The sequence below is a fragment of the Ischnura elegans genome, chromosome 11 (assembly GCF_921293095.1).
Source record: "Ischnura elegans chromosome 11, ioIscEleg1.1, whole genome shotgun sequence".
Lineage (NCBI taxonomy): Eukaryota > Metazoa > Arthropoda > Insecta > Odonata > Coenagrionidae > Ischnura > Ischnura elegans.
Genome location: NC_060256.1, coordinates 89,785,247 through 89,812,313, shown reverse-complemented (window position 1 = coordinate 89,812,313; position 27,067 = coordinate 89,785,247). Strand labels below are relative to the sequence as shown.

Below are 27,067 nucleotides of genomic sequence, written 5' to 3'. Positions count from 1 at the left end.
ATTAGGATATTTACCATTTTGTTAAAAAAATGGCAAACTACGACATTTAAAAATAAGGATGGCGTAATATTACGTCTGTAGCGAAAATCGATGGATTTCTCGCGGCGTAATATTACGCCCATAGCACGCAAAGTCCTAAGAGCTCATACATATTTTGTATCGATGTTTTCCTTTTCATGCCTACATTACTAGGCCAAAGAGGAGAGGATGGGTATGGGCCAGGCGAGGTGGAGGGAGGAGAAAGATGGCGCGGAGCGCAAGGGGAGGGAGGGGAGGAGTAAAAGGAGGAAGGACAACACGCAGTCTTCTTCCTCCCTGCCGGCGATCGGCTGCCGACATTTTAGTGACGGGGCGGGATCGTTTAAAGACAGCGGGAGCAGTCAAGAGCATTTTCGAGTCTTCACTCGTATCGCCACGGTCTTGTGCGTAGAAATATCTCCGTCCGCCGATCTCATTACCGCCACTTCCCTGCTGTGAGCTCTGAGTGTGTGTCCGGGTGCTCCGCTTGAGGGAATCTCCAACGGAGCGTGGGTGAGAGACCACCACTGGAGGGTGCCGGGATACCTTCCCCTCGAGGGCTGCGGAAGACAGAAATTAGGAGAATTCCGTCGACCTTGAGGTGAGTTGTACATTTTAAAAAAACTGGATTATTCTGTGGGGGGGCAGAAGGGAGAGATTTTATCCATCTGCGAGCCTGTTTACGCACGGCTGAATGTTTTTTTACCATGGAGGTCCTCCTGAGGCTATTTCCCCTCAGTGCATTAGGCTTGTGTACAGTCATGCTCAGAAGTCATCCCCATCCCCAAGCAGGCTCCCTCGACTGAAAATAAATCCATACGTGTATTAAAATCATTAATCAACATCATCAATGCTGATGGAGTCTTCTCGGGAAATCGGCCGGGTCAAGATGGCCATTGCTGTGAAACGTTTCGATCATATCTATAATTCATTCTCATTTTACTCATTCGCCATAATGATAATTGGCAGAGAAGGCCTTCGAAACGTCGGCAACTATTGCCATCTTGACCTTTTCCAATTTCCTAATTGATTTGATGCATTTATCCACTTAATTATCCAAGCTGCTAATCTTTTAACACGTATATGATTATTCTCCTTTACATCCTTCATTATCTACCTTATACAACGCATATGTGGCTTACCTCTGCCGTTTATCCCTTTCAACAGGAGGTGTAACTATGGGGGGGATGATGGGATAGATCTCCCCCCCCCCCCCCCCCCCCAAGCCTCAGAGAAATAAAAAATTACTTAGAGGAATTGTCTAAATTTGATATACAGTAAGTGCATATGATTTAAGTTAAATTTTAAGTGACAAAATGATGTCATTTTTCAAAAATTTTCCGGGAATCCCCGATGTCTGGGGGGGGGGGGGGGTTTGGGAGTACCTGGGGGGTTTGCCCCCCAGGTACTCTCATCCCCCCCAAAGCGTATTCCTAGGTACGCCACTGCTTTCAACTGCCCTTAAACAATTATTTCTATTAGACCATCGCGTCTTATGATATGGAAAATTAGGTTGCTACGTCTTCCACTCAAAGTTTTCGAAAGACTTCCTACTATCCTAAGAACCTATCTACTATCCTAAGAACTTCCGAATTACTCATACGTTGTATCCATTTGATCTTCATTATTTTATGTTCCTTGATAAGTACGCATGCGGACGTTGATAAGCCAGCCAAATTATGGAAACTCGATTTACTTCATGGCACATTTAATTTCGGTTTACATAACATCATTGCCTTCCTTTTAAGCCTTGGGTTAAATTTTGCGTTTGATATACTCAATATTTACAGCCACCCTAAGATTTCATCATTAAACCTAAGACTCATGCCATTTTCTCTGGTCGTAACTCCGCCGTATTAGAACACTACCAATTAGAAAAAAACGCCCTTTGAGGGACCGATCTTCTTCGAATTGTGACCGCGTAGCTGCCAATTTAGCCTCACACACCTGAACCTTAATGTATTCGGAGGACACTACGAGAGGAATAATTTTTCCGTTCCACTGCCAAGGTGATTTCCTCCATCGCGAGTGCATAATAGGCCTGTGACAAGTTCAATGCTCACCTGGGGGTTTGCGGCTCATTCAAGATCGATAGAACTTTCATTTCAGAAAAATTAACGCTGAGAAATCAAGAAAATCAAATTTCGCGTCCAGAAATAAAACGATGAATTGGTTTAAAAAATTGTTTTTCTCATAGTAAGTTGAGTAAAAATTATGTTAAGAAAATAATGTCAGATCTTCTAAAAATTTATAAAATTATTCTCTGTAATTTTTCTTAGCAAGAGATATAACTATCGCCATACAATATAATTATCATTGGACAGAGAATTCTCCATGTAACACATAATTTGTCCATCAATTTCCATCAATTCTCGATGATAACTTATAACTTCTCTAACGTGATATCTACTTATTTAACTGGATACGTACAAACAAGCACGATTATGATATAGCATAAAAATAGTCACTTTCATTCATTGCGGATTCTACATGGTTACTTTTCTTCAGCTCCTTACTATTTCGACGACTTTTTCAAACGTTTTTGACGATAGAAAAAAAAGAAAGATTAGATAGAAAAGAAGTTTTTTCAACCACCATGCCATAACTAAAGTTTTCTATCGCAGATACAGAGCACCCTTCTATTAGCTTCTAGGGGTTGCGGGTTCTCCACCGTGGAGCTTTCAGCATGATCTATTCTTATTTGATAGAATCACAGCAATCATGGCTCTCATCAAGCACACTGGATTGCATTTGCAAAAAAATTGACTGGTGAAAAACAACAAAATTTTCAATTTACGCGCCCTCTGGTGCAATAGACGAATAATTATTAAATGATAAATTGTACGTTGTCGTTATGAAAACGTACATAGTGCAATGAAAGAGCAGCACCATTTGACGAACGACACGAAAATAAATATATCTGTTGAGACCTTCGCGGGAAAAGTAAATTTTCCTACAAAACCGTTTTAGAATGCAGAGGAACTGCAAACATATAGATTAATATTAGGCGGATCGTATAGGGGAAAAATACTCGAAATTCAGCTAATTATATTATCAGTGTGAGAATGGCATTCCGCGATTCGTGCAAGTGGCGACATTTTAAAACAGTATTTTTATGCAAAACCCATTAATTTTCCGTAAATAAACTAACCCGTCACATTCATAAAAAAAGAAACGTCAATTTAATTTTTTCCACAAATTTCCTTTTTCATAATTTTCAAATTGGTCTGTCCCGTGGGGTATCCAATTCTGGCATGGCGGTTCTCATATTTAAGTCCAATTGAAAACCCATTCCAATTATTTTAGAAAGTAACGTAATGGTGGTAAGTCAATAGATTTATGTAGAGGCGTCTTCAACAGTATGCTTTTTTGTGGTCATCCAATCCTGTTTCACATAACATGAATAAATGCGCACATAATTTTAGCGTGTCAAACAAACTATGAACCTATTCACCCATAGGCTTATAATTTCTTATCCACCTCTCGAACCCATCTCCTGGAATGGCCTTGCAGCGGTGGCCTACTAAACTTTCGTCTCATCATCTCCTCTGCGCATTAGTATTGTCGTAGAAGGCGGATGTGGTAGTCAGATTGATGACGCTGTGGGCAAGGCACCAGAACTTAGTGGGGTGAGTTTGTTTCTTTGGAAATCACCGTCGTTGTCGAAAGAGAGACATATGCTGTGAAGGTTTTTTAGGGCATCGTCATCTGCATAATACCCAGCGAGCCACCTCTAAGGTGTTTGGCAGGGGGTGACCAATCACCAGCATACAAGAGGATTTCCACATGCACACCACACGGTCATAAAAATCTTACGCATACTAACAAATTATGTGTCCACATTCATGCAAAGGCAAAACTTGTCAACTGCTCACGAAGGCAATCTGCCTATAAAGCTAGACCATGCAAAACATGCTCTTAGAAATAATAGGAAAATTCAGAAACATACACTAAGGAATACATAAGACAGAAGGCTATTGGGTTATAATGGATTAAAGCTACGGTTACTGCTGTATCGTGTTCCGGTTAACGCCAACCAGACATTGTTAAGCTGGCACTAAGCCAGGCTTGCGGAACAAATGAAGACCCCTCTGGTAGGCAGTGGGTTGAAAAGGAATATCTAGCTAATGGTATATCCCGAAAGATAAGAGGCAGAATCATAGTTTCCAATGCCAGACCACGGCGGAATTCCACAGAATTTACTTATCTTCCCGCTCCCAATATTTGACCAGAGTGGGCAGTGACCTTCGTGACTCATGCGAATTTCTGGGTCCTTTCAAGTCCTTGACGGGCCTTCGTTTTGGTGAAATCTTGCTCTCCCAAGCGAATGCTTCCCACTGTTCAGTTTCCGTAATCCCATATTTCTCAACCCTGGGAGGGCCCCACGAGGGCGAAAGAATTGGGAAACGCTAGTGCTCAAGGCCGATTTCAAGGCGGGCCCCTATCAATGGCACTGATATTTCATTCACTTCAATAACACAGGCCAACGATGAAAAAACGTTTTTACTGAAAATACCTTATTCTTATGTTTTTTAAGTTTCTGAATCCAAATATGATGGTTTTATAGTTGTATCACCCACCATTTATTCACATTTTACCGTTAAATTTATGAAATCAAGCAATATTTTTATAATTTAACAGCTTCTTCATAGTTATTATAAAATTGAAAACGTAGGTCTAATAAAGGAAGATAATGGGGGATTACTGTTTGTACTTCACCGAGAAGTTCAGCAAGCGATTCATCGCAGAAAAAGCTACACAAGAAGCTTCAAGGAAAAAAGGGAAAGAAAATGTAGACCAATTCCAGTTGACAAGTGAACCCTGTATTATCACGCTATAGTAAATACAAACAATTTTATGATATAACACAGTGTTTCATTGATTTCCCTACATACCGTATAGGGGTATTAGACTAAATATTAAAATACATATTGCTTGGAAACTATGGGTGAAACAAAAAAATAAGGCGCATAAAAGTCTATAAAGATCAGCTATTAAAATAAAAAAGTTTTCAAACAAATTTTTTTTTTTTTTTTTTGCCTGTATAATCCACCCCCGGAGAGGAAAAGGAACGACGAAGTGCTGGATATGGTTGGCGAGGAGAGAAAGCTTTTAGATGATATACGCAGGAGACAGAAGGTTTGGATGGAATTAGTGCTTAGCGGTGAGGGGATGTTGAAAATGGTGTTGGAGGGTAGAATGTTGGGGAAACGAGGGAGGGGAAGGAAAAGAATAGGATTTTTAGATAGATTGAAAGAGAGTAGGCCTTACAGTGAATTAAAGAAGGCAGTGCTGGAAGGAAAGGGAGGCTCCCAGATCACCTCTTTAGTACTCCATGGAAACCTACCTTAATCGGTAGAATACTATAATAATAATAATAATAATAATAATAATCCGACATCCATACATTGATTTATGCTGCTTCTATCACCATTAGTAAACACTTAGGCTTCAAAATCAAACCGAATTCCCGATCTGAAACAGTGCCAGTAAGAAAAGAAACAATTCCACCATGGAGAAAACGCTTAGAGAGCGATATAAAACATCTAAGGCAGCAAATTGGTAAATTGACCCAATATCAAAATGGAAATAGATCAAGAAAGTTAGTATCATCACTTAAATGTGTTTTCAAAAATTTCAACATAGATGTAGCCAATGAAAACCACAGCAGGTATGTCAAAGAGTTGCTCGAACTTAATAAACAAAAACTAGCAGTTAAAGTTGGGCGCCTTAAAAGATACAATAAGTCTTTCAATAGAAAGGAACAAAACCGGGAATTTAAAACTTCCGAAAAATCATTTTACAAGAAGCTGAGATCATCTGCAACAACTGACATCGAAGGTAAATTGCCAGATCAGGATGGAGTGTACAACTTCTGGTCCTCAATATGGTCGACCCCAACAGAAAGCAATTCGAGTGCAAGCTGGATTGGAAACGAAGAAAACTTACACCTCAATTTAGTTGAAATGCAGTTTACTAAAATCTCAACCGAGGACATCAAAATAGTTTTAAGAAAGGCACATAATTGGAAATCACCAGGTCCTGATGGAATTCAAAACTTCTGGTATAAACAGTTGACGTCTCTACATGGAGCCATAGCCAAATGTTTTAATGATATTATTAATAACCCAACAATCCTCCCTGATTTCTTCACAACAGGGATAACATACATGAAGCCCAAAACAATGAATACGGAAGATCCAACACAATATCGACCCATAACATGTCTACCTACTATATACAAAATACTCACGTCTTGTATTACAAATAAAATATATAGCCATATTGACCAGAATAATATACTTGCAGAAGAGCAAAAAGGATGCCGAAAGTTCCATATGGGATGCAAGGAGCAATTGACAATTGATTCTGTAGTATTACAACAATCACGCAAAAATAACAGAAACCTTCATGTTGCTTATATTGACTACCGTAAGGCGTTTGACAGTGTCCCACATAATTGGCTCTTAAAAGTTCTGACTACATACAAAATCCACGGCACCATCATTAAGTTTTTAGAAGCAACTATGGCAAAGTGGAAAACAGCCCTAATGGTCAATATATCGGGTAAAGGCTTTATAACACCAACCATTGATATACAACGGGGTTTATTCCAAGGAGACTCATTGAGTCCACTTTGGTTTTGCCTGGCGTTGAACCCATTATCAAATGCCCTCAATAGCACTAAATATGGATACAAAATAAAAAATAGTACAAACACCAGTTTTACTTTGTCTCACCTTCTATATATGGACGATATTAAAATCTATGCCTCAAATGAAATACAGCTCAAGTACCTTTTGGATGTCACAAGTAGGTTCTCCGCGGATATAAAAATGCAATTCGGATTGGATAAATGCAGATTGCTTCACATAGAAAAAGGGAAAATCAAGCATGGTAACTTCAATGTTACAGAAGACGAGTCAATAATATCTATGGAAGCAAATGAGAACTACAAATACCTTGGATTCCTGCAAGCAAAATCAATACAACATAAACAGATCAAGAAGGAATTAACAACTGAATTCCATAAAAGACTAACATCCATCCTTAAAACAGAATTAAATGCACGAAATGTAATCAAAGCCATCAATACGTTTGCGGTACCTGTGTTGACATATACATTTGGAGTGATTGACTGGACCAAAACCGAAATAGCAGGCATAGAAAGATCAATACGTACAACATTCACAAAATTTAATTTACATCACCCAAAGGCTGCAATAGAAAGGCTAACGCTACCCCGCTATATGGGAGGTAGAGGGTTAATAGATTTACAACAGCTCCTCAAAAACCAAATTCATGGACTAAAACATTTCTTCTACGATAAATCAAACAGTTCGAAGCTTCACAAATCAATAGTATATGCCGACAACAAATTAACACCATTAAATCTAAAAAATGGCACGACCGATGAAGCAACCAACACAGGAGCTGTTCTATTAAATAGAAAGGTAGAAGTATGGGCCCAGAAGGAATTACATGGACGACACATCAATGACCTCAATCAACCATATGTTGATAAAATCTCATCAAACAAATGGTTGTCATTGGGTGAACTTTATGGAGAAACCGAAGGGTTCATGCTTGCAATACAAGACCAGGTCATCCGCACTAAAAATTATGCAAAGTACATCCTTGGTGATAAAAGCATAACAGATGACAAATGTAGAAGGTGTTTTCAAGTACCTGAAACAATCCAGCACATTATATCTGGCTGTAAGATGCTAGCTAATACAGAATATTTAAGTAGACATAATCAAGTTGCAAAAATTATCCACCAAAAACTGGCCTACCAACACAAGTTAATAGATACTAAGACCCCATATTATGTGTACCACCCTGAAACAGTGCTTGAAAACGGCGAATTTAAAATCTATTATGATCTGCCTATTCAAACAGATAAAACTATAGTTAATAATAGACCAGATATAGTGTTGATTGACAAGAAATATAGAACTTGCTACATAGTTGATATTGCCGTGCCACTGTCGCATAACATCGAAAAGACAATTACAGGAAAAATAAACAAGTACCAAGATCTGGCAATAGAAATAAAAAGAATATGGAATATGGAACAGGTTTATATAGCTCCAATTGTCATCTCAGCTACCGGTATCATCCCAAAACACATACAAAATAGTTTCAAAATACTCAACCTCCATCCAAATACTTACATCAAACTGCAAAAGGCTGTAATAATTTCAACCTGTCATATCACGAGAAAATTTCTCAACGCAATTCAATAGTGAAGAGTTACATTGGTGAAAACCCGTGCTCTTAACACTATAGCTACTCAGTGAAAACTGAAGAAAATTTAAGAAAAAATAATAATAATAATCCACCCAGCACACCCAACTGGACGGAGTTGGGCAAGCCTAGAATTATCTTAATCCTGAATCACACGATCATTTTTCACATCAGTTCCCAGCCAGAAAAAGATAAAATGATTGTGGAAAAATGTACGTTTCACCAGTGACGTCATAGGCAAAATTAGCAGTGTCGGAACACTTTTTCCGTGATTTTCTTTAGAAGTGAAATATTACACTGTGTGTTTCGTCTATTACAAGCCATTATTTACATTTTATTATATTTTTTTGTCTTGAGTACAAATGCATATATTAAATATTTACATCTACATGATACCCTGCGAACCACCTCCAGGGTGTTCGGCAGGGGGTGATCAATCACCAGCATGCATCATGCAATTGGACTCCCAAATGCACACCACACGGCCCAAAAAACGTCACGCATACTTGCAAATTACACTACCCCATGCGTGGATTTTGAGGCAACAAAATTGTTAAAAGTGTTTTTTGAAAAGTGTGTTGGTCTATTTTTTGCGCGGTGATAAGGGCAACGCGATCCACTTTTTTCCAATATTTTGCATTGTACATCTACATAATACCCCGCAAGCCGCCAAGAAGGCGTGTGGCAGGGGGTGTTAGGACACCAGCCGTGTACGCATAAAAAATGAAGTGCTTTACGAAGTTGGGGCTAGCATTTATTAAAGTCCTTTAGGGTTCGAGGGAAAAATGAATTCCCATATCTATCCGTTCGGCAAATCATCTCTCTTAATTTATCGCTTCTCTCGGAACTGCAAATATAGTGTGACTCTATTCTCCGTGTCGCTCCTGAGGATATCCATTCTCAATTGTTCAAGCAATCTAAGCCTAGAGCGCAGCCTCCGAATCTCCAGCGGCTCCCAGCCTAATTCGCTTAACACCTGCGTAATGCTGCCATCCCTTTTCTTGTCTTTATCCCCTCGGCAAATCATCAACTAGCGAATTGGTGCTTTGTCGAATTACAAAAATATTTTTGAATGATAAATAGGCTAGTTGCCTTTGGTGCGCTACTTTGTATAGCATTTTTAAAGGGGTTTTATAGTTCGTCACGGAAATTGAGAGAGCCCTTCGTGATATAAAGGCTGTAGAAGCGTTGGAGTTGGACAGTATCCCGTGTGAGCTGCTGGAGAATATAGGTAAAGATGTTGAGAGAAGATTTTCTGAAATACGCAAGATCTAAAATGAGGGGTATTAAAGGAAGGATTACGTAAAAACTGTTCTAATTCCGCCAGCAAAAAAGAAGAAAGCTGTAGAATGCGGAGACTATTGGGTTATTATCCTAATATCATTCGCAACGTAAGTGGTACTGAGGATATTGAACAGATGAAAGGAGGCGAGGGCAAACGAGTATTCGGTTCATAGAATTAATGCATACGATAATTATGATTCAGACGAATATCAGTTTTGGTTTCAGAAAAGGAAATTCAACTCGCGATTCAATACCGATAATGAGTCCGTAAGTGGAGAGGAACCTTTAATATTACCAGGATATGTATGCCTGCTTCATGGGTTTTGAAAATTTATTTGATAAAGGGGACTTGGTAATCTCGTTGTTAGTGGACATCCATAAGAAAATAAGCGTGGATTGGAGGGATAGGCGGCATACAAAGAGAATGAGGGCTCAAGGGGAGCCCTTTAAGGATACAACGAATCGGGGCCGGGAACCAAGTCAGATACTTATGCGCCCAATCACCCGGGAAGGGGGAGGAGAGGAAGGGAAAAGGAAAGAGTCGCCGCCGCGATAGGAGCCCGACGACGCCTCTGGGGTAGGATAGGGTAGGTAGGTGGGGTAGGATTGCAATGTTTGTAAATGCGAGGAATAGCATTGAAGAGTTATACATTTAATAAATAACATCATGGTGAATGTAAATTTCGGTTGACAACCCTAAAATTTTCCTTATTTCCCCGTGAAACTGAGATTAATGTGTCCGACAGCGACGCGAGTGGCGACTTTTGTAAACCCATCTGAATGCGCGGTGGGCGACAACACATTATGAGGAAGACTAGAGGATCCGCTATTGCAATATTCGTGGTTGGAAGCGTCTTCCAGCCAACCAGAATGCGGCCGCTGAACAGCAGTTGTAACGCCACGCTTGGCTTTTAACTGAATGATAGTTTTATAATTAATACGAAAATTGACTAAGTGATGGAAAAATCTAATCACTAATTTCAGTAACTTCGCCTCGCGCAATATTCATGAAAATTGGTATACTTACGGAGATAGTTTTGTTGAGTGCCAGCAAAATTTTACAATTTTGACCTTTTCACCTCACAATGTGGGTCCAAACCAAAATTTTGATTTTGCCTTATGGGGTTTCAATGTTAAAAAAATTGAGATAGAAAAAAAGTCTGAATTTCATTGACCAAGATGTCAATATGTGTGTATATCCTTAGTTACAAAAGACGTAGAGTTATTTTTACTCACTGTCTTACCCTCTAGTCAAATTTCACATTTGGCCTTAATCATATGATTTTTCGACAATCTTCAAAAAGGAATCAACATGGAATTTTTACAGTTACTCTCTACCATAAACGATAGAAATCCGTGCCAACAGAAGGAGGTAATGAGCATGTCTAATTGCAGTGGCGCCGACTCCATGGGGCCTGAGGGTGCCCGAGCACCCTCAAAGATTCGTTTGGGGGGCGGAGCCCCTCAATAATTATAGAAAATAATTAAGTTATATTATGCTTTGTGAAATCACAAAACTATACAGGTATTTTTTATTTCCCATGTTTGACGATAGTTACCTTTTAAAATACATTAAATAATGTGTTAAAACAAATAATTATCAGGTTAAGCAGGTTAACTGAAAACAAGTGGTGTGAATCATGATAGTGTTTCGGTGCTGAAACACACTTTAAATTTAACTTCTTCTCGGGGCAAGACCCCCGATATGGGCCCCCCCAATATTTTTTATAGGTCGGCGCCCTTGTCTGATTGAGGTAACGTTCTGAAAGTAGAGTAAATCTTTCCATTGGTGAATTGGGAATCATATTGGCAGGCACCGCACACAGCAAGTCTTTTATTGCGATCAGACTGATTTTGGGCAGGTTAAAAAAAACAAACTATTGAAACGCAGTTCGGCAAATCGTTCAGAACGTGTTTGCTCCGTGCTTTCGATACTGTCTGGATTTTTCCAGCGGAGACCGTTCCACGGGGGATATCAATCGGATCGGGTTTATTGGTACGCGGTACGGTTTCACATTTTATTGCATCATTGATTTCGCCGATAAGGGTTAAGAAGCGGTTCACAAGAGGTCGTAATACTGCCATTTCTATTTTTTTTAATTTAAATTAAATTCCGAGGTTTCAAGCGCGATAAAGTCGAAATTTTCCATAGAAAAATGAATACTTTCAATTTTCTACGATACTAAAATTCTTTACGACCTTGGTTTCAATGCGTTCAATTTGAACCATTTCTTGAGCGTGTTTCAAATGAATAATAAACATGTTATTGTACAAACTGTTGTCCTCAAAGAACCGTAGATATTTTTTTCGATTAATCGATCTTATGGTACAAATTTAGATATGTGCAATAAAATGTCGAGCTTTTCATTTCGATTGAAAATCGATTGCTCGAAAAATCGATTTCGACGGACATTTTTCCATCGCCAGGGGAGAGCACTTCGACCCCTGATGGAAATTTGCTGTTTCATGAAGAAATTTTTTTCGTGAATATTTGTTCTTCTCTTTCGGTCGAAATAAAAAAGCAGCCACTCTAGTTAACAAAAAGAAAGAAAATCCATTCCCGAAAAAGAATTATTTTTCGACAATTCAAAAAAGAAATTTATTGAAATGTTTAAAGCTATTCAGAAAGATAAACGAGGGAATGGTCGAATAACCATATTAAAGTGATTTAATTCCCGCAGTAGGGTAGACTTACGGGGTGCGTCCGCGTTGTCATATTGACGGCGACGTTTCACCTACTGTGCAGTAGGCATCCTCAGGCCAGCTGAAGTCAACAATGGCAACGCGGACGGAACTCGAAAGTCTACCCTATTGAGAACCTGAACGCCGCGAAAACCTACATCAGAGGGATCGGGATGGTGTAGTGGTTGGAGTGTTGGCTTCGCACCCAGCGGGCTCGGGTTCAAATCCCGGCGGTGTCAGATAATTTTCAGAGACTGCCTTATCCCTGCTTGAATGTTGCGAGGAGGACATTTCAAGCTCATCACTTCGTCCGTCGGATGAGACGTTAAGCCGTGGTTCCCTTGGCGCTTTTCGTTAAGAGCAGTTTTTCTTAATGCCGACGCCGGGTTTCTCTCCACCCTTCCCTCATGGCGTAATTGACCTCAGCTGTCGGTCGCCTCCTCCAAATACCATACCACCTACATTAGAGGTCTAATTCCCAGTTACTACCGTATTTTTCTCGCGACATTTGATTTAGAATAGAAATGCAAGAATGGATGCCATTGCCTAAATTTTTCGACAAGCTTAACGTCTATTTTTTTCTCTACTTCACAGAATAATCCCTCAAAATGGTGGAATTGAAACCTTACGTCTTGGGTTGTCAGCTGTTGTTGCTAGTCACCTGTTGCAGCTGCTGTGCGGGAAGAGGTGAGTTACTGAAACGGAAACAATTATGCTTCCTCCTGCACACTTTTTACGGAAATTGCAAGGAGAGTAGGCGACTCCTTTGAAAAAAATAATTTCCGTAAAAAATGCAATCACTGTCCGGGCTTTTTCACAATGCATGCACGGCCACGAATAGCATGCACCAGCACGAGTCAAATTTCGTCCGCATGTCTGAATCCACAAGTAATCACAAGAAGTTGAAATGTTGTATGAAAGCATTTTTTTCAAAGCATTGCATTTCTTAGAATATAGTAGCCCTCCATTTAAACCTATCCTAAGCCTGTACTTTCACCCAATCGAGGCTCTTTTTCTCCGAACTCTTTTTGATCTGTCCTAGATAATTTTTCTCGTTCTTCCTCTGGGGAATTTTCCATCTATTTTCCCTTCCATTAAATTTTCCATGTAACTGCTGTGTCTCAATACGTGGCCAATCCACCGCGTTCTTCTTTTACTTGTTTACAGTGATGCGGTGTCATTTCTCCTCCTATTCTGCAGTTTACATCCTCGTTTCTCACCCTATCAGTCCCTTTCATCTTCAACGCCAGGTCTCGAAGGACCTCTATTCTTTCCAGATTTTATTGTTGGCATAGCTATAAGGTAAGATCAGGTTTTTATAGGTGACAATTTTTAAGCTGGCGTTCTACAAATGTATGCTAGGTATCAGGAAAGACAGTGAATGAATTATTTCCAAGAAAGAGCTTGAAATTTATTGAAGGTGAAATGGAGTCGAATACATTTCTCCAAAACCTTCTCACTTACCTCCATCGTCCATAATTCATAAGATTTACAGATATTATTCGAGGACGAACCAAATTTTTAGTCCAGATAATTGGCAATTCTTACATAATTACACTCCAGTAGTCTAATAAAATAAACTTATTTCTTCAACTAAAATATTTCCCAATGTCTTCCCTAGAAGCTCAGTTACCCATCCAATGACTGTTTATTGCTCCACTTGCTCATTCAAGTCTTTATATCTTCTAAACCGCTTCATTTTTTTATTATTCCATTTCGTGACTATCTTCCTACAATAGAGCAACCATTGTTTCATCACATCATATGAGGTGGCAGTTTTACAACAAACGGTTTCCCATTTTCATTTCTTGGTCTCTATTTCCATCCCATTGCATGTTCTCTGTTTAACGTTTGCGGGTTTTCTTTATGGAAGCACGGTATAGGATATGAATATTCACTTGGTACGTTCCACACTGATATGGTTTCGAAAATAGGGTGTTATTTCCTTAAAATACTATTCGCGACGAAAAATTTACAATAGCATACAATTGCCGAACATAATCATGCCATGGTAGGGGAATTCATTGAAGCGTCACAGTGAACTACGACTGCCCGGAGGTAATTGAGCTTCTGCCGCACTCTGGTTGAGACCAAATTGTCCAAACTATAGCTGGAAATAAAGCTTCCTTATGGGACGTAACAAGTGATTTTTTAAAAATTCCCACGCACATTTTTCTGGCATTTCCATTTCTTACAGTGGATAACCTCATTCAATATACACGACTCATCTCTTCAAGCATGCTATAAGCAGGAAAAACTTAATTACCTCTATCAACATTAACTATGGAGTTTCTACATAAAATTACTCCGTAGATAATTAATTTAACTTAAAATTTTACTGTTCATAAAAATATTCAATGGCGGGAGACTTCTGAGTTAGTATTGATAACACCCCTTGACTTCCATAATTTATTTAAAATATTTCGACCGGTGTCGGCCAACAAGACATTATGAATGTACATAGAAACAATTTTGGAAGTCACGAAGTGTTATCATTGCTAATATGGAGCCCTTCCACCGGCTACAAGCTTCCAGTTTCGATGTAAAGACTTCTGAGTGGTGTAGGATTTATTCGGTTTCTTGGGAGATGGCCTTTTCTCTTTCACCTTAAATTTCCACTCTTCGCAATTTGAATCCAGATGTGTACTTACTTATATGAAGGTCGTGATTCTCGTGGGGTGAAGCGAGACGGCCCACACCGAGGCCTCCCGCAACCTATTGGCCTCCTGGCTGGGGCCACTACCCTCCTTCCCACCCCACTCTTTACTTCCCAGACATGCACCGCGGTCCAGGGAGGTTCCCGGAACCAACGCCCGCGAGCCCTGGCTCCAGACGCTGTTCGGCCGGGGAGCGATGCGTTGACCTCAGGACATGCCCGACCTACTTCGACACCTTAAACCACCGTCACCGCGGTGCACCGAGTGCAGCTCAACTGCGGAAGCTACGGGAAGCTAACTGCGGGTTTCACGGAGCGTCTGCACATCCGCTGGTGTGCTGTCCTCAGGAGAACCGAGACCGCAATCACAACGGGCACCCAGGAGAGGCGGAACCGCACCACGGTGCAGGCAGCGATGGAGACGTGCATCATCGCCCACACGGAGATGAGGGATCGGTGGATTCCGACGAAGACAATACCGTGCGCCATGGTGATACACCCGTTCACCATGGCGATACACCAATGCACCATGGCGATACACCGATGCACCATGGCGATACACCGATGCACCATGGCGATGGACCAATGCACCACGGAGATACACCTCTGCACCATGGTGATGGAACCGTACCCCATGGTGATCTCCCCGTACACCATGGCGACCATCCATTTCACCCAGGCGTACGTTCCCCGCACCACGGGGATAACCCAGTCCACCCAGGTACCAATGGACACGGATTCCCCGGTATGGATAGCAATGGTGACCATCATCACCCAGGGGGTGGGCACCATTCACCAGGAACCGAGCACGGCATGCACCCTGACGGCTCTGAACACCACGGGTCCTCCGAGGAGGGCATGGTTCCCAGCGACCCTCACGGCTGCCACGGGAGGGGAACTCATAGGAGCAGCACAGTGAACCACGACTGCCCGGAGGTGCCGGAGCTTCAACCGCATTCCGGTTTCGACCATCCCATTCCCGGCGAACATCCGGATCATCCCGGAATCGGACGGCACGAGCCTTTCCATCCGGAATCCAGTACCCGTAGGCCTTTGACGACGGGGACAACACCACAAACCACTGGAGGTAGCGGAGCTCCTCGTCCGATTCCGACCACGACCAGACCACCGGCTACCAGGCCCACAGCGGCCGGGAGAAGGCCGACATCATCCTCGGTCAGACCTCCAGCGACGCCAGGGACTGCCGCAACGCGTCCGAGGTCTTCGACCACCCCGTCACCGCTCATTCCGGGAGGTGACGACTCGGACGTGGGTTCCAGGAGGGCGGCTCGGGAGGTGAAGAGGAGGTTGCTGCCGGAGGCAGGGGCCTGTGGAATCTCCGTCGACGAGAGGATAGTAGGCGGCCGAGAAGCCAACCTCGGGGCGTTCCCTTGGATAGCGCGGCTGGGGTACCAACGTAAGTACATAAAGATGATTTCAAGTTAACGAATTATTCCATACGTTCCACCGGACGTATTTTCTTTATTGTTGATGAGTTATTGGGGCAAAGCTTACACTACCATCTTGAAATGTTCATTTGGTAGACTCTTTCAACATATACAGTGTGATCTGGATAATTCGAAAAATATGCAGCCGTGGCATTGCCGGGTTATCGGAAACGCCGGATTATTGGAAACGTACAGCTAACAAACACGATGCTCAACAGCTTTGTATAATTTTGCAATTAAATACATATAGTGACGCCAAGTCTTCATATTACTAATTATAAGGGCGTGAGTTAAGATAGATAACCAAATTAATAAAAACGAATATGGTCGATATTGGCAGAATAAACCCTGAACACCTCTGCAAAGAACATATCTTTTCCAGATTCATCGGTGCACGTAACCAAAAATTTATGCAAATTATGAACTGACGACCACCTAAATACGTATTAATGAAACGAATACTTTGTATTGACAAGGTTTCAACCCTAACTAAATTATAAATTTCACGGTTTTTTCCATGTTTTCACGGTCTAAATTTCATCAAATTCACGGTCTGTAGATAAGGCATTTTAGACAGAAATATTGATCGCGAAACAATCACAAGCCGCACGTAAACTAAAAGTAAAAAAAGAAAACGCGCAATGATTGTGACGTATCTCTCATGACGTCACCTATCGATAGCAAAATTCAGGTCCGGCTAAAGGTTGTGAGTGGGAAAATGGAGAGAGCAGGGTGGCATGGAAGTGAAGACGAGCCTGATTTTTCGCCAGGGTAAATGAATACCGGTTACCGGTCTTCCAATCACAGCCTTAAGATCTGTGTGTCGTCATGGCACAAGGACCAATAAATTGCGCTTCGAATACGCGTGAGCAGATAAATGCGTGGACAGTGTCTGCACGTGACTCGGCCTTGAAACGTGATCGAAACATCGATTTTTCTTCTGATCTGTCAATCGTAATTCTATAATCAATGACTGCTAATTTTCGGGTACTCCAGCCGCGTCTGTCGTTTATGGTTGTCAACAGTTTCGAAAGCCATCCTGCTTCCGTCTTCAGGTCGAAGGTGAGAAGTTTTGATTTTTTGCCGTCTTATATAGCACTGGCCGATCTCCCCCTGTGCGCTGATTGGTCAGCACTCTCTTCCACGCGTTGCTGATTGGGTAGCCATTGTCCCTGTTAATATTTTGTGTTTTGTGGATTTCAATTGCTTCCCTGATTTGCCTTCTACATCTACATCTACATAATACCCCGCAAGCCGCCTAAAAGGCGTGTGGCAGGGGGTGTTAGGACACCAGCCGTTTACAGCAATTAAAAAAAAAAAGAAGAAGTGCTCTAACGAGGTTGGGACAAGCGTTTATTAAAGTCCTTTATTGTTCGGGGGAAAAACGAATTCTTATATCTATCCGTTCGGCTAAAAATCTCTCTTAATTTATCGCTTCTGTCGGACCTGGAAATATAGTGTGGCTCTAAGATTATGTTCTCTGTGTCGCTCTTAAATATATCCATTCTCAATTGCTCAAGCAATCTAAGCCTAGCGCGCAGCCTCCGAGTCTCCAACGGCTCCCAGCCTAATTCGCTTAACATCTGGGTAACACTGTCTGTACGCCCGTAGCGGTTTTTGACGAAACGCGCAGCCTTCCTTTGTATCTTATTCAGCTCGCGGATTAAGTCTTTCTGCACTGGATCCCATACACTCGCTGCATATTCAAGGTGCGGTCGGACGAGAGCGAAATAGCACCTTTCTTTTACTTTCTCATCCGAAAATCTTCCCACAATACGCTTGACGAATCCTAATTTCTTCAGGGCTATGCCGCAAATATTCTTTATATGAGTTCCCCACGTGAGGTTCGAGGTTATCGTAACTCCCAGGTACTTCACTTCGTCTGTTGCCTTTATGTTAATGCCATCCACTGCATAAACATTGTTAGTGTTGGACGAATTCCGCAAAAAATATACCGCCATGCATTTGCTCAGATTAAGTTCGAGTCCCCACTCTTGACTCCACAATTGAACGTTGTTTAAGTCCGATGATAGATTTCCATAGTCAGAGTGATCACTAATTTCACGGTAGATGACAGCGTCGTCAGCAAATAAACGTATTTTACTGCTAATGCGGGAGCAGAGATCGTTAATGTATATAATGAACAACAGGGGGCCGATTACGCTTCCTTGTGGAACACCTGATGTAACTTTTACAACATCAGAGCTAATTCCGTCAAGAACTACTTTTTGTTTACGATCTCTGAGGAAGTCGCGTATCCAGTTTACAACTGTTTCGTTTAATCCGCATGACTGTAATTTGTATAAAAGTTTGTTGTGAGGTACAGTGTCGAAAGCTTTCTTAAAATCTAGAAATAGTGCGTCAACTTGTCTTTTCGATTCACCAGATTTTATAACGTCGTGAAGAAAGAGCGCGAGCTGTGTTTCGCAGGATCTATTTTTTCGGAATCCGTGCTGACAGTCATGGAGGAAGTTACGTCTGTCCAAGAAAGTCATGATATTACTAACAACGATATGTTCAAGTATCTTGCCTATAATTGATGTTAGGGAAATTGGACGGTAGTTGCCTGGGTCATTTCTGTTTCCCTTTTTGAAAATGGGTGTAACACTTGCAATTTTCCAGTCGGGCGGTAACTTCCCTTCGGAGAGTGACTTCTTGAATATGATCTCTAAGTAAGGCGCGATCTGTGGAGCTAACTCTTTGAGGACACGCGCGGGTATTCCCTCCGGACCCGGAGATTTACTATTCTTAATCGATTGTAGTTGTTTAGTTATCCCATCACGTTTTATAGATATTTCTTCCATCAAATCCTCAGTATATGGGATGTCTACATTGAATTGAGTATCGTCAGTAGTGTATACACTTTCGAAGTGGGCATTTAAAGTGTTAGCTTTGTCAATATTTTCGGTGACAAGTTTACCATCTTTATCAAATAACGAATCTACGGTTGAATGTTTTCCCTGAAGCTCTTTCGCGTACGACCAAAAGGATTTCGGATTTTTTTCGAGTAATTCACCAAGTACTTTTTTCTTAAATTTTCGCATTGCAGTTCGCATTGATTTCTTGGTTATTGAGCGTTGAGCAGCGTAACTTTCTTTAGCTTCAAGTTCCTTCGATTTATTACGAGACGTGATGGACTTTCTGTACAAGTTGTATAGTTTTCTCTGTTTCCTAAGTTCTCTTCTGACATCGTTGTTGTACCAGCGAGGTTCCTTATTATCACATTTCAGTTTTTGCGGAATATGTTCGTTGATTCCTTGGCGCAGAATTTCTAAGAAACGTGTCCATATTTCATCTGTGCTTTGGTCCTTTGATGTAACAACGAATTTTTTGTAGGAGTCATTAAGCATCTCGCCAAATTTAGTGAAGTTACATTTATCGAATAGGTAAATATTGCGTTTTGGTTTTACGGCTGACACCACATCAACTTTTAACGTTGCAAATATTACTCTGTGGTCGCTTATACCGTCAATAATATCGACTTGTTTTATCAACTTAGGATCGCTTACTGCTAAAAGGTCTAATAGCTTGTTTCCTCTCGTAGGTTTGTCAACTACTTGGGCGAGAGAGTGATTTGCAAGTATGTTGAGTAATACCTCGCTGATTTCTTTATTCCTTGAATTCGGTTTTACAGTGTAAGTATCCCAGTTTATGGATGGAAGATTAAAATCTCCCCCGATTACTATTACACCTTTACTGTCTCTCTTAGTAAATGCGGATATTTGATTTTCTAGAAGGTACATAATATCGACTTCGGAGTTCGGCGGTCTATAAAAAGAGCAAACATGAATACTCCTTTTGTTTCGTTGTTTAATTGTACACCATACGCTTTCAATTTCGTTGTCAATTATTTCGTGGGCGGCGCTTTGTAAATGGGATTTAACTGCAATAAAAACTCCGCCACGTGTTCTATTGTGTCGATCGCATCTGTAAATTTTATATTCTGGAGGAAAAACTTCGCTGTCGCTTATATCTTCCGTAAGCCAGCTCTCTGTCCCCATGACCACGTCTGCGTCCTGAAAAATATGCTCGATTTCGGCGCGCTTGTTTTTTACGCTACGGCAATTAACTACAACAAGGTTAATGTCATATTTTGTAGTTAGAGTTTCGGTTGGTTCTTTTCTAGGCTTTTGTATACTCTGCGGGAGAATTTTATTGGCAGTACTAATAATATTTGATATTTTTTCTTTCCCTGGAGCACGCCTTGGGTAGTAGCGACTCTCTTTTGCCACTATCTTCGCTTTTTCGAAATCAATTTTATGACCCGCCTCACTCCAAACATGCTATGCAATGGCTGATAAGTGCAGTTGTTTTTGTTGCAGGAACCCGAAAATTAGCCGTCATCGTGAACAACGCCGCGGAAACCTACGCACGAATTCTATAATCAAGTTTGAGAGAATTTTAAGATTTTACGACGAAATTCGCGGCTATCTCCAGGTTTTTTTCACGGTGTACGAAATTCACGGCTTTTTCACGGTTGCGTGGGTGCCCTGATTGAAAAATATTACATTTAAAACTGACGAAATTATATTGGCCGATGGGAGGTCACTAGCTCTGCACGCCGGGATACTGGACGTGTAGGATAACCACAAGGCAGTATTACAGAGATTGTACTGCATTTGTCCGTCAAATCTAAAAACTTTGGGAAAATACCGACGCCAAATTTTCAAATTTCGAATCCAGTTTAATTTTAAAGGGTCTACTCTACATACCGTGAAATATTTTAAGGTGGTAGTGTAAATTTTAAGCAAGAAATACGCCAAAAAAGATCAGTCGAGCGTGACGCATCCTGTAAATATATTTAAAAAATATTACGAAAATTTGGATCCGAACCTGTACTAGGGATGAAAATGAACGCTTTGGCCACCGCTTTTGGCTCTATTTTTTCAAAGTTTCAGAAGATAGGCAATTTTAATTTGAATTCTGTAATTCTCAAGTAAGTATCGTTTTAACTTTCTAAGGACACCGATGTATTCCAGGCAGCTTGAAGAGGCTAAGTGGGTAGAATATAATGTTTAGCCGTAATTTTCTTAACATGCGATTATTGCAAGTAAATTGTTTGAGTATGTTACTTCAGTGCAGGATCTTCTTACTTTCAAATTTTAAATAGCAAAAATTGAAGGAGAATAGCAAGAATTAGAATGGTTTCTTGGTTGTAAGTACATATTTATTTAGAACTAGAAATAGATTTAGTTCGAACACAAAATTTCGACGAAAAACAGGGTCCACCATTTTGTTTCGTATCGACGATAAATATCGCAAGACAGCGAAGAAATTAGGTTGTATGAAATGGAAATGAAATGTGGTACTAAGATATTATAGCTTTTATACAATTAATCTGCTTTAAAAGATTCAATGTCCGACATCTGTCTAGCACGATATTCCCCGTGGCCAACAGCGAGCTGCGAGCTGTGCCGCACGTTCGAAAAATCGATCTTAATTTCGGCGTCGCTGGTGGTCGCAGCTGTCCTTTTGGTATCACACTATATATGCTTTATTGCAAAAGCGGTGTAAATATCTCGGGGTAACTCGGTGATCCTTTTTTTAAAATCCTACACGAACACAAAATTTCGACGAAAAACAGGGTCCGCCATTTTGTATCGTATCGGCCACAAATAATGCAACTGAGTCGTGAAAGTGGCCAAGAATTAATAATAATAAACCGCATAATAATATTATATATTTTTGTTTCTATTGAATAACTACAGAAAGTGTGGCATTAGTTTTAACATGCTGAATTTCGAAAAAAATTCAATGAGCGCTTTTTTTGCGAAATTTGTTCAACTTTGAGGCCAAGTGATTTGTTTAAAAAATTTACCCATGGAAAACGGTTTGCGTAAAAAAATGCACTTAAGTATTGACAACATCTGTGCAAAGTTTCAATTTCCGCACTCAAAAAAATCGATTTTGAGGTTTTGTCCAGCTTTTTTCGATTTCAGCCCACTGTGAGACGGTTCAATTATGGTATTTAGTAAGGCACTGCCCTAAAAGAATGACATAAAATTCTGAGAACAGAAGAAATGAACTCGAGGGAAATAATCGATAGATCGCAGACGCCGAAATACCTAGAAATTGAGTCATTTGATACGGACAAAACTATCCAAAGGGAAGTGTTTAGTATTCAATCCAAAAGCTGACGGTTTTTAAATGCACACCGTGGTTAAACCTGTGAGTCGAGAGCACGGAATCACTTATGAGCCGGATCCATTGCAGCCCCTGAAGTCAATGACTCTTGTAGGGTGTTGCGCGCCAAATAAAATCCCAATTACTCATAGCCCATGAATGACAGCTTTGGAACGCCGGTCGTCGTGTTATTTTCGTAGAGATCAATATCGCGGACCGCCGTCAATGCCGTCATCGCGGTGCTCAATTCCGTCGACACCTCTGCGTGCTGGACGTGACCAGAGAGGTAATGGAATTCACTTAAAATGCACCCTTCTAAGCGCACCGTTTCTGTCAAACTTCCAATTGTCAGTTTTTCTTCGAATTGGGGACAATCGGGTTGACGCCGCAGAATTAAGTTTCCTGAACGACACCGGAGCCCGTACAGCGTGAATTTCCTGCTCGATATACAATGATATTTGATCGATCTTCGACTGCCATTTTTCACGAATTTGTAAAAAAAATTATAGCTTAATTTCTGCTTTGAATGAATTTAGGAAAAAAATATTGATTGTAGATACTTTTTGAAAAATAAATTTTTATAACAGTGATTGGTGTTTCGACAAATCACGGGTTGCTTTAACTAGCAATTTAATCGCAACAGTTTTACTCTCGAAAGTATATATCCAGTTTAAATTTAGTTATAAATTTTTTAAATTAATTTCGGGTCACTTTATTTATCTCAATCGATAACAGTCAACGGTTTTGTTTAGCATGGCGTCGCGGGTTGGGAATATGAGGCTCGAGATAAAATTGGGAGGGCATAAACTTGAGGAGGTGCATCAATTTAACTATTTGGGCAGCATTTCACAAGAAAATGGACAAAATAGTAAAGGAATCATAAAAATAATTTGGTTAGCAAAAGGAGTCGTTCATGATTAGGAAAGAACTGATGAGAGAACATCGTTAAGTAAGAATTAAAAAAAAGGCGAGTCAAGAGTCTGATCTGGAGTCCAGCATTTTACGATGCGGAATTTTGGACGTTGAGATAAGAAGACGAAGAGAGACTGGATTCGTTCAAAGTGTGGGTCTGGAGAAGATGCGACGACAAAGTGAGAGAAATTAGCTACTTATCCCTCTTTAGACCACATTTAGAATACGCTGCCAGTGTTTGGGACCCTCATTAAAAAGGCTTAATAACAGAGTTAGAACGCGTGAAAAGAAGAGCTGCCAGGTATGTGAAAGGTCGTTACGATAGTCTTGTTAGTGTAACTGACCTCTTAGATAAACTCGGATGGGAATCTCTGTCAGACCGTAGATTGAAAAATAGACTAAACCGTTTAGATAAATTCAAGAGCAGTGCCTTTTCTAACTAAGTTAACCATATCTTACGGACGCCAACATACTACGGAAGATCAGATCATATAAATAAAATAAGAGAGATAGATGGTAGAACAGACAGGTTCAGAATGCCTTTTTTTCCACGATCAATAAGAGATTATAACGGCAGCGATAAGACTCATAAATAGATTGCATGACTTGTATTGTAGCCTACTAACCTATGTAAAACTTAATGCATGTTTCTTAATTTTATTATTATTTCTAACAGCATATGGTAGTATAATTTGTTAGTATACGTGACGTCTTTTGGACCGTGTGGTGTGCATGTAGGAGTCCAATTGCATGCTGGTGATTGATCACCCCCTGCCAAATACCCTAGAGGTGGTACAGGGTATTATGTAGATGTAGATGAAGATCGGAGAAGGTGAAGTGGACGGAGAGGAGGAGGATCTTGAGCAGGGGGAGCAATTAAACTATTTGGGCAGCACATTAGAGGAAAACGGATGCAGTAGTAAGGGCATCAGGAAGATAACTGCGTTAGCAAGGGAGGCTTTCAATGTACAGGAAGTGGCTTATTAGAGGATCTTTATGTAAGAATATAAAGAAAAGGTAAGTGAAGAGTCTGATATGGAGTGTAGCGCTTTGCGATGCGGAAACATGGCCACTTAGGAAGGAGGACGGGAGAAGACGGGAGGCTCGAGCTGTGGGGGTGGAGAATAGCGAAGGAAGTAAATTGGACAGAAATGAGGAGGACCGACGAAGTGCTGGACATGGTGGGCGAGGAGGGAAAGCTTCTGCATGAGGCACGGAGGAGACAGAGGGTTTGGATGCATCGAACACTGAGTGGAGGAGGCATATTAAAAATAGTTCCAGAGGATAGATTGCTTGGTTAAGCTAAGCAAGGGGAAGATTCAGGTTCTCAGTAAGATAGATTTCTACATTCCTTCCACGTTATCATTTTGATGGCGACGTTTCGCCTACTGTGATGTAAGCGTCCTCAGGCCTAGCTGAAGTGGAGAGCGCTTCTTGTTCTATTATTGGACACCCTAGAAGCACTCTCCACTTCGGCCTGGCCTGACGACGCCTACCGCACAGTGGGTGGAACGTCGCTATCAAAATGACAACGCGGGCGGAACCCGAAAGTCTATCCAAATACGAAAGGGAAATTAGGCCTTATTGAGAATTGAGGAGAACTGCCGGATAAATTCGTGAATACTACATGCGAACCTACCTTAGCCGCTAGAATACTTGTACGTGAACATAAATATCACAATGGACTGTAATTCAAAAAATGGTGGCCGATCTCATTTGTCTTCCCAGGTGACTCTCCAATTTTTATTTCCGTACCCAACTTCTTCATACTCTGCTTTCTCCCGTTTGCAACCCTCCCTTTCCATTATGAGTCGCGATTATGAAATCAAGGATTATTTAAGGCACCAACCCAGTCCTTCAAATCACCTTTACAATGGCACATGTTTTGTCGAAACCTGGCTCGGCAATATTAATTTTTGTGTGCGAGTAATTAAGAATTACTTCAGGATGTGAGTATTTATGTGGATTATTGCCATCATGCGTATTATTCTCTATGAAGTCTGTGGCAAGCTCGACCTTCACCTATCAAAATCAAACTTTGGAATGAGTCACTGAGAGAGTTAGTGATAGTAATTTAAAGCATACCGGGATTAGCCACTGTGATAACTTTACGGGAGTCACCCGCAATGCACAAATTGTGCGAATAATCCACAGAGAAAAAAGCATTCGCCAAATCAATCAGGCAAATGATATTTTGTCTGTGGGTTATTCACACAATGAGTGATAGTAAGATTAATTTCATTTCAATTCAATAGAAATTGGATACATCTCACGGTAGGTTATTTGAAACATCAAGGATCTGAAATTTATTCAGCTTTGTAGCATTCATTACCACTGTTGCGTGAGTTCGACTTTTACAATGCAACGCAGTAAATTACCTTAGTCAAATGCTATGTCATTAGGTAATTTTGAACATTTGCCAACCAGTATTAAAAAACTATCCTTTTAAACAGCACTTCGAGCCGTAAGGTCCTAGAATAATGATCATATTTGAGAGAGAAAATTTTTGATTTTACTGGAGTACTAATAAGCCACAATGCATATTGAAAGCACACGTATGCTTAACAAATGGATGCGGATGTTTCATTTTTTCCGACAGTAGATCATAAACTACAGCAATTATCACGAGTGTTAACTCTTATTTTCGTCCGTTTTCGTCGTCTTAATAGACGAGTTTGGCCTTGAGTGAGCATAGCCATAAACGGTATAACAGCTTTGAAAACAGATGCAAGGACCAAAAACTCGGGAAACCGCAACAGGAAACCAGGAAGCCCTTCCTTCTTAAAGTTTACACCTCAAGGGAATCTCATTTCCTGTCAACAAATGACTAGCTCATGACCATTCAAAAATTCTTTGAGGTTTGCTCTTCATGAAAACGAACAGTGAGGTGCGAGACATTACTTGGAAAGGGGGCGTAAGACATTTTTGTGACAGAGCGAAAATAAATTTACGCTTGAAAATGATCCGAGCAATATGACTGAAGCAGCTTTACAGGGACGTCAAATATGACGTTGGAGAAGATTTTCGTTACCTTGTGATTTTAGAAAATGGATTTACAGTTAGAACAGATTTATAGCAGGAACATTTACTCTCAAGGACAAGGTCATAATCTTATTTATAGGAAAGTTATTGGTGTGAATTGTTTATTGTAAATTTTATGGCTTTTTTCTTCCGAAAAGAGTGCACTACAGCAGTGGCGAGGCCAAGGGGGGGTCCGGACCCCCCCGAAATATAAAAACACAATTATTTTCCTTCATAAAAGAAAACAAAATATCGAAAAATCATGAATTCACAGAATATTACTTCAACAAATGAAGTTTTTTCGATTACGAAAAGTGTTAAAATTTGTTTAAAACCCTCTATTTCGTACCCTGGTTTCAAAAAAATGTTCGCCCTAGTTTTGGACCACCCCCAACGAAATATCTGGCAACGCCACTGCACTACAATAAGGTTATGAATGATTCTTCAGTAATTTGTCAGCAAGTATACATTTGTAATCTAATTGGCATACGACAGACACCCAATGTGATGTTAGTGCAGGGAACATGGATGCAAGATTTTGGAAATAGACGGGACATACTGATCACATGCCCATCTCTAAACGGCCAGAAGTTTTTCATTTCGTGTCAAATAGTGCTACTGGATGGAAGAATGCCACATTGATCAACACAACTTCTGGGCTTCTTCACTCCAA

At 40.6% G+C, this 27,067-nt stretch overlaps 1 protein-coding gene across 1 annotated transcript in view; it reads left to right on the top strand.

Annotated features, from left to right (window-relative positions):
- The first annotated feature begins 323 nt into the window (after positions 1 to 323).
- Positions 324 to 27,067, top strand: part of LOC124167663 — a 79,512-nt gene continuing 52,768 nt past the window's right edge. Inside the window, exons 1-3 of the mRNA XM_046545647.1 lie at positions 324 to 619; positions 12,829 to 12,921; positions 14,919 to 16,307. Of these exons, the coding sequence (XP_046401603.1) occupies positions 12,843 to 12,921; positions 14,919 to 16,307 (1,468 nt within the window). The 5' untranslated portion in view covers positions 324 to 619; positions 12,829 to 12,842. The remainder of the gene's footprint in view (positions 620 to 12,828; positions 12,922 to 14,918; positions 16,308 to 27,067) is intronic.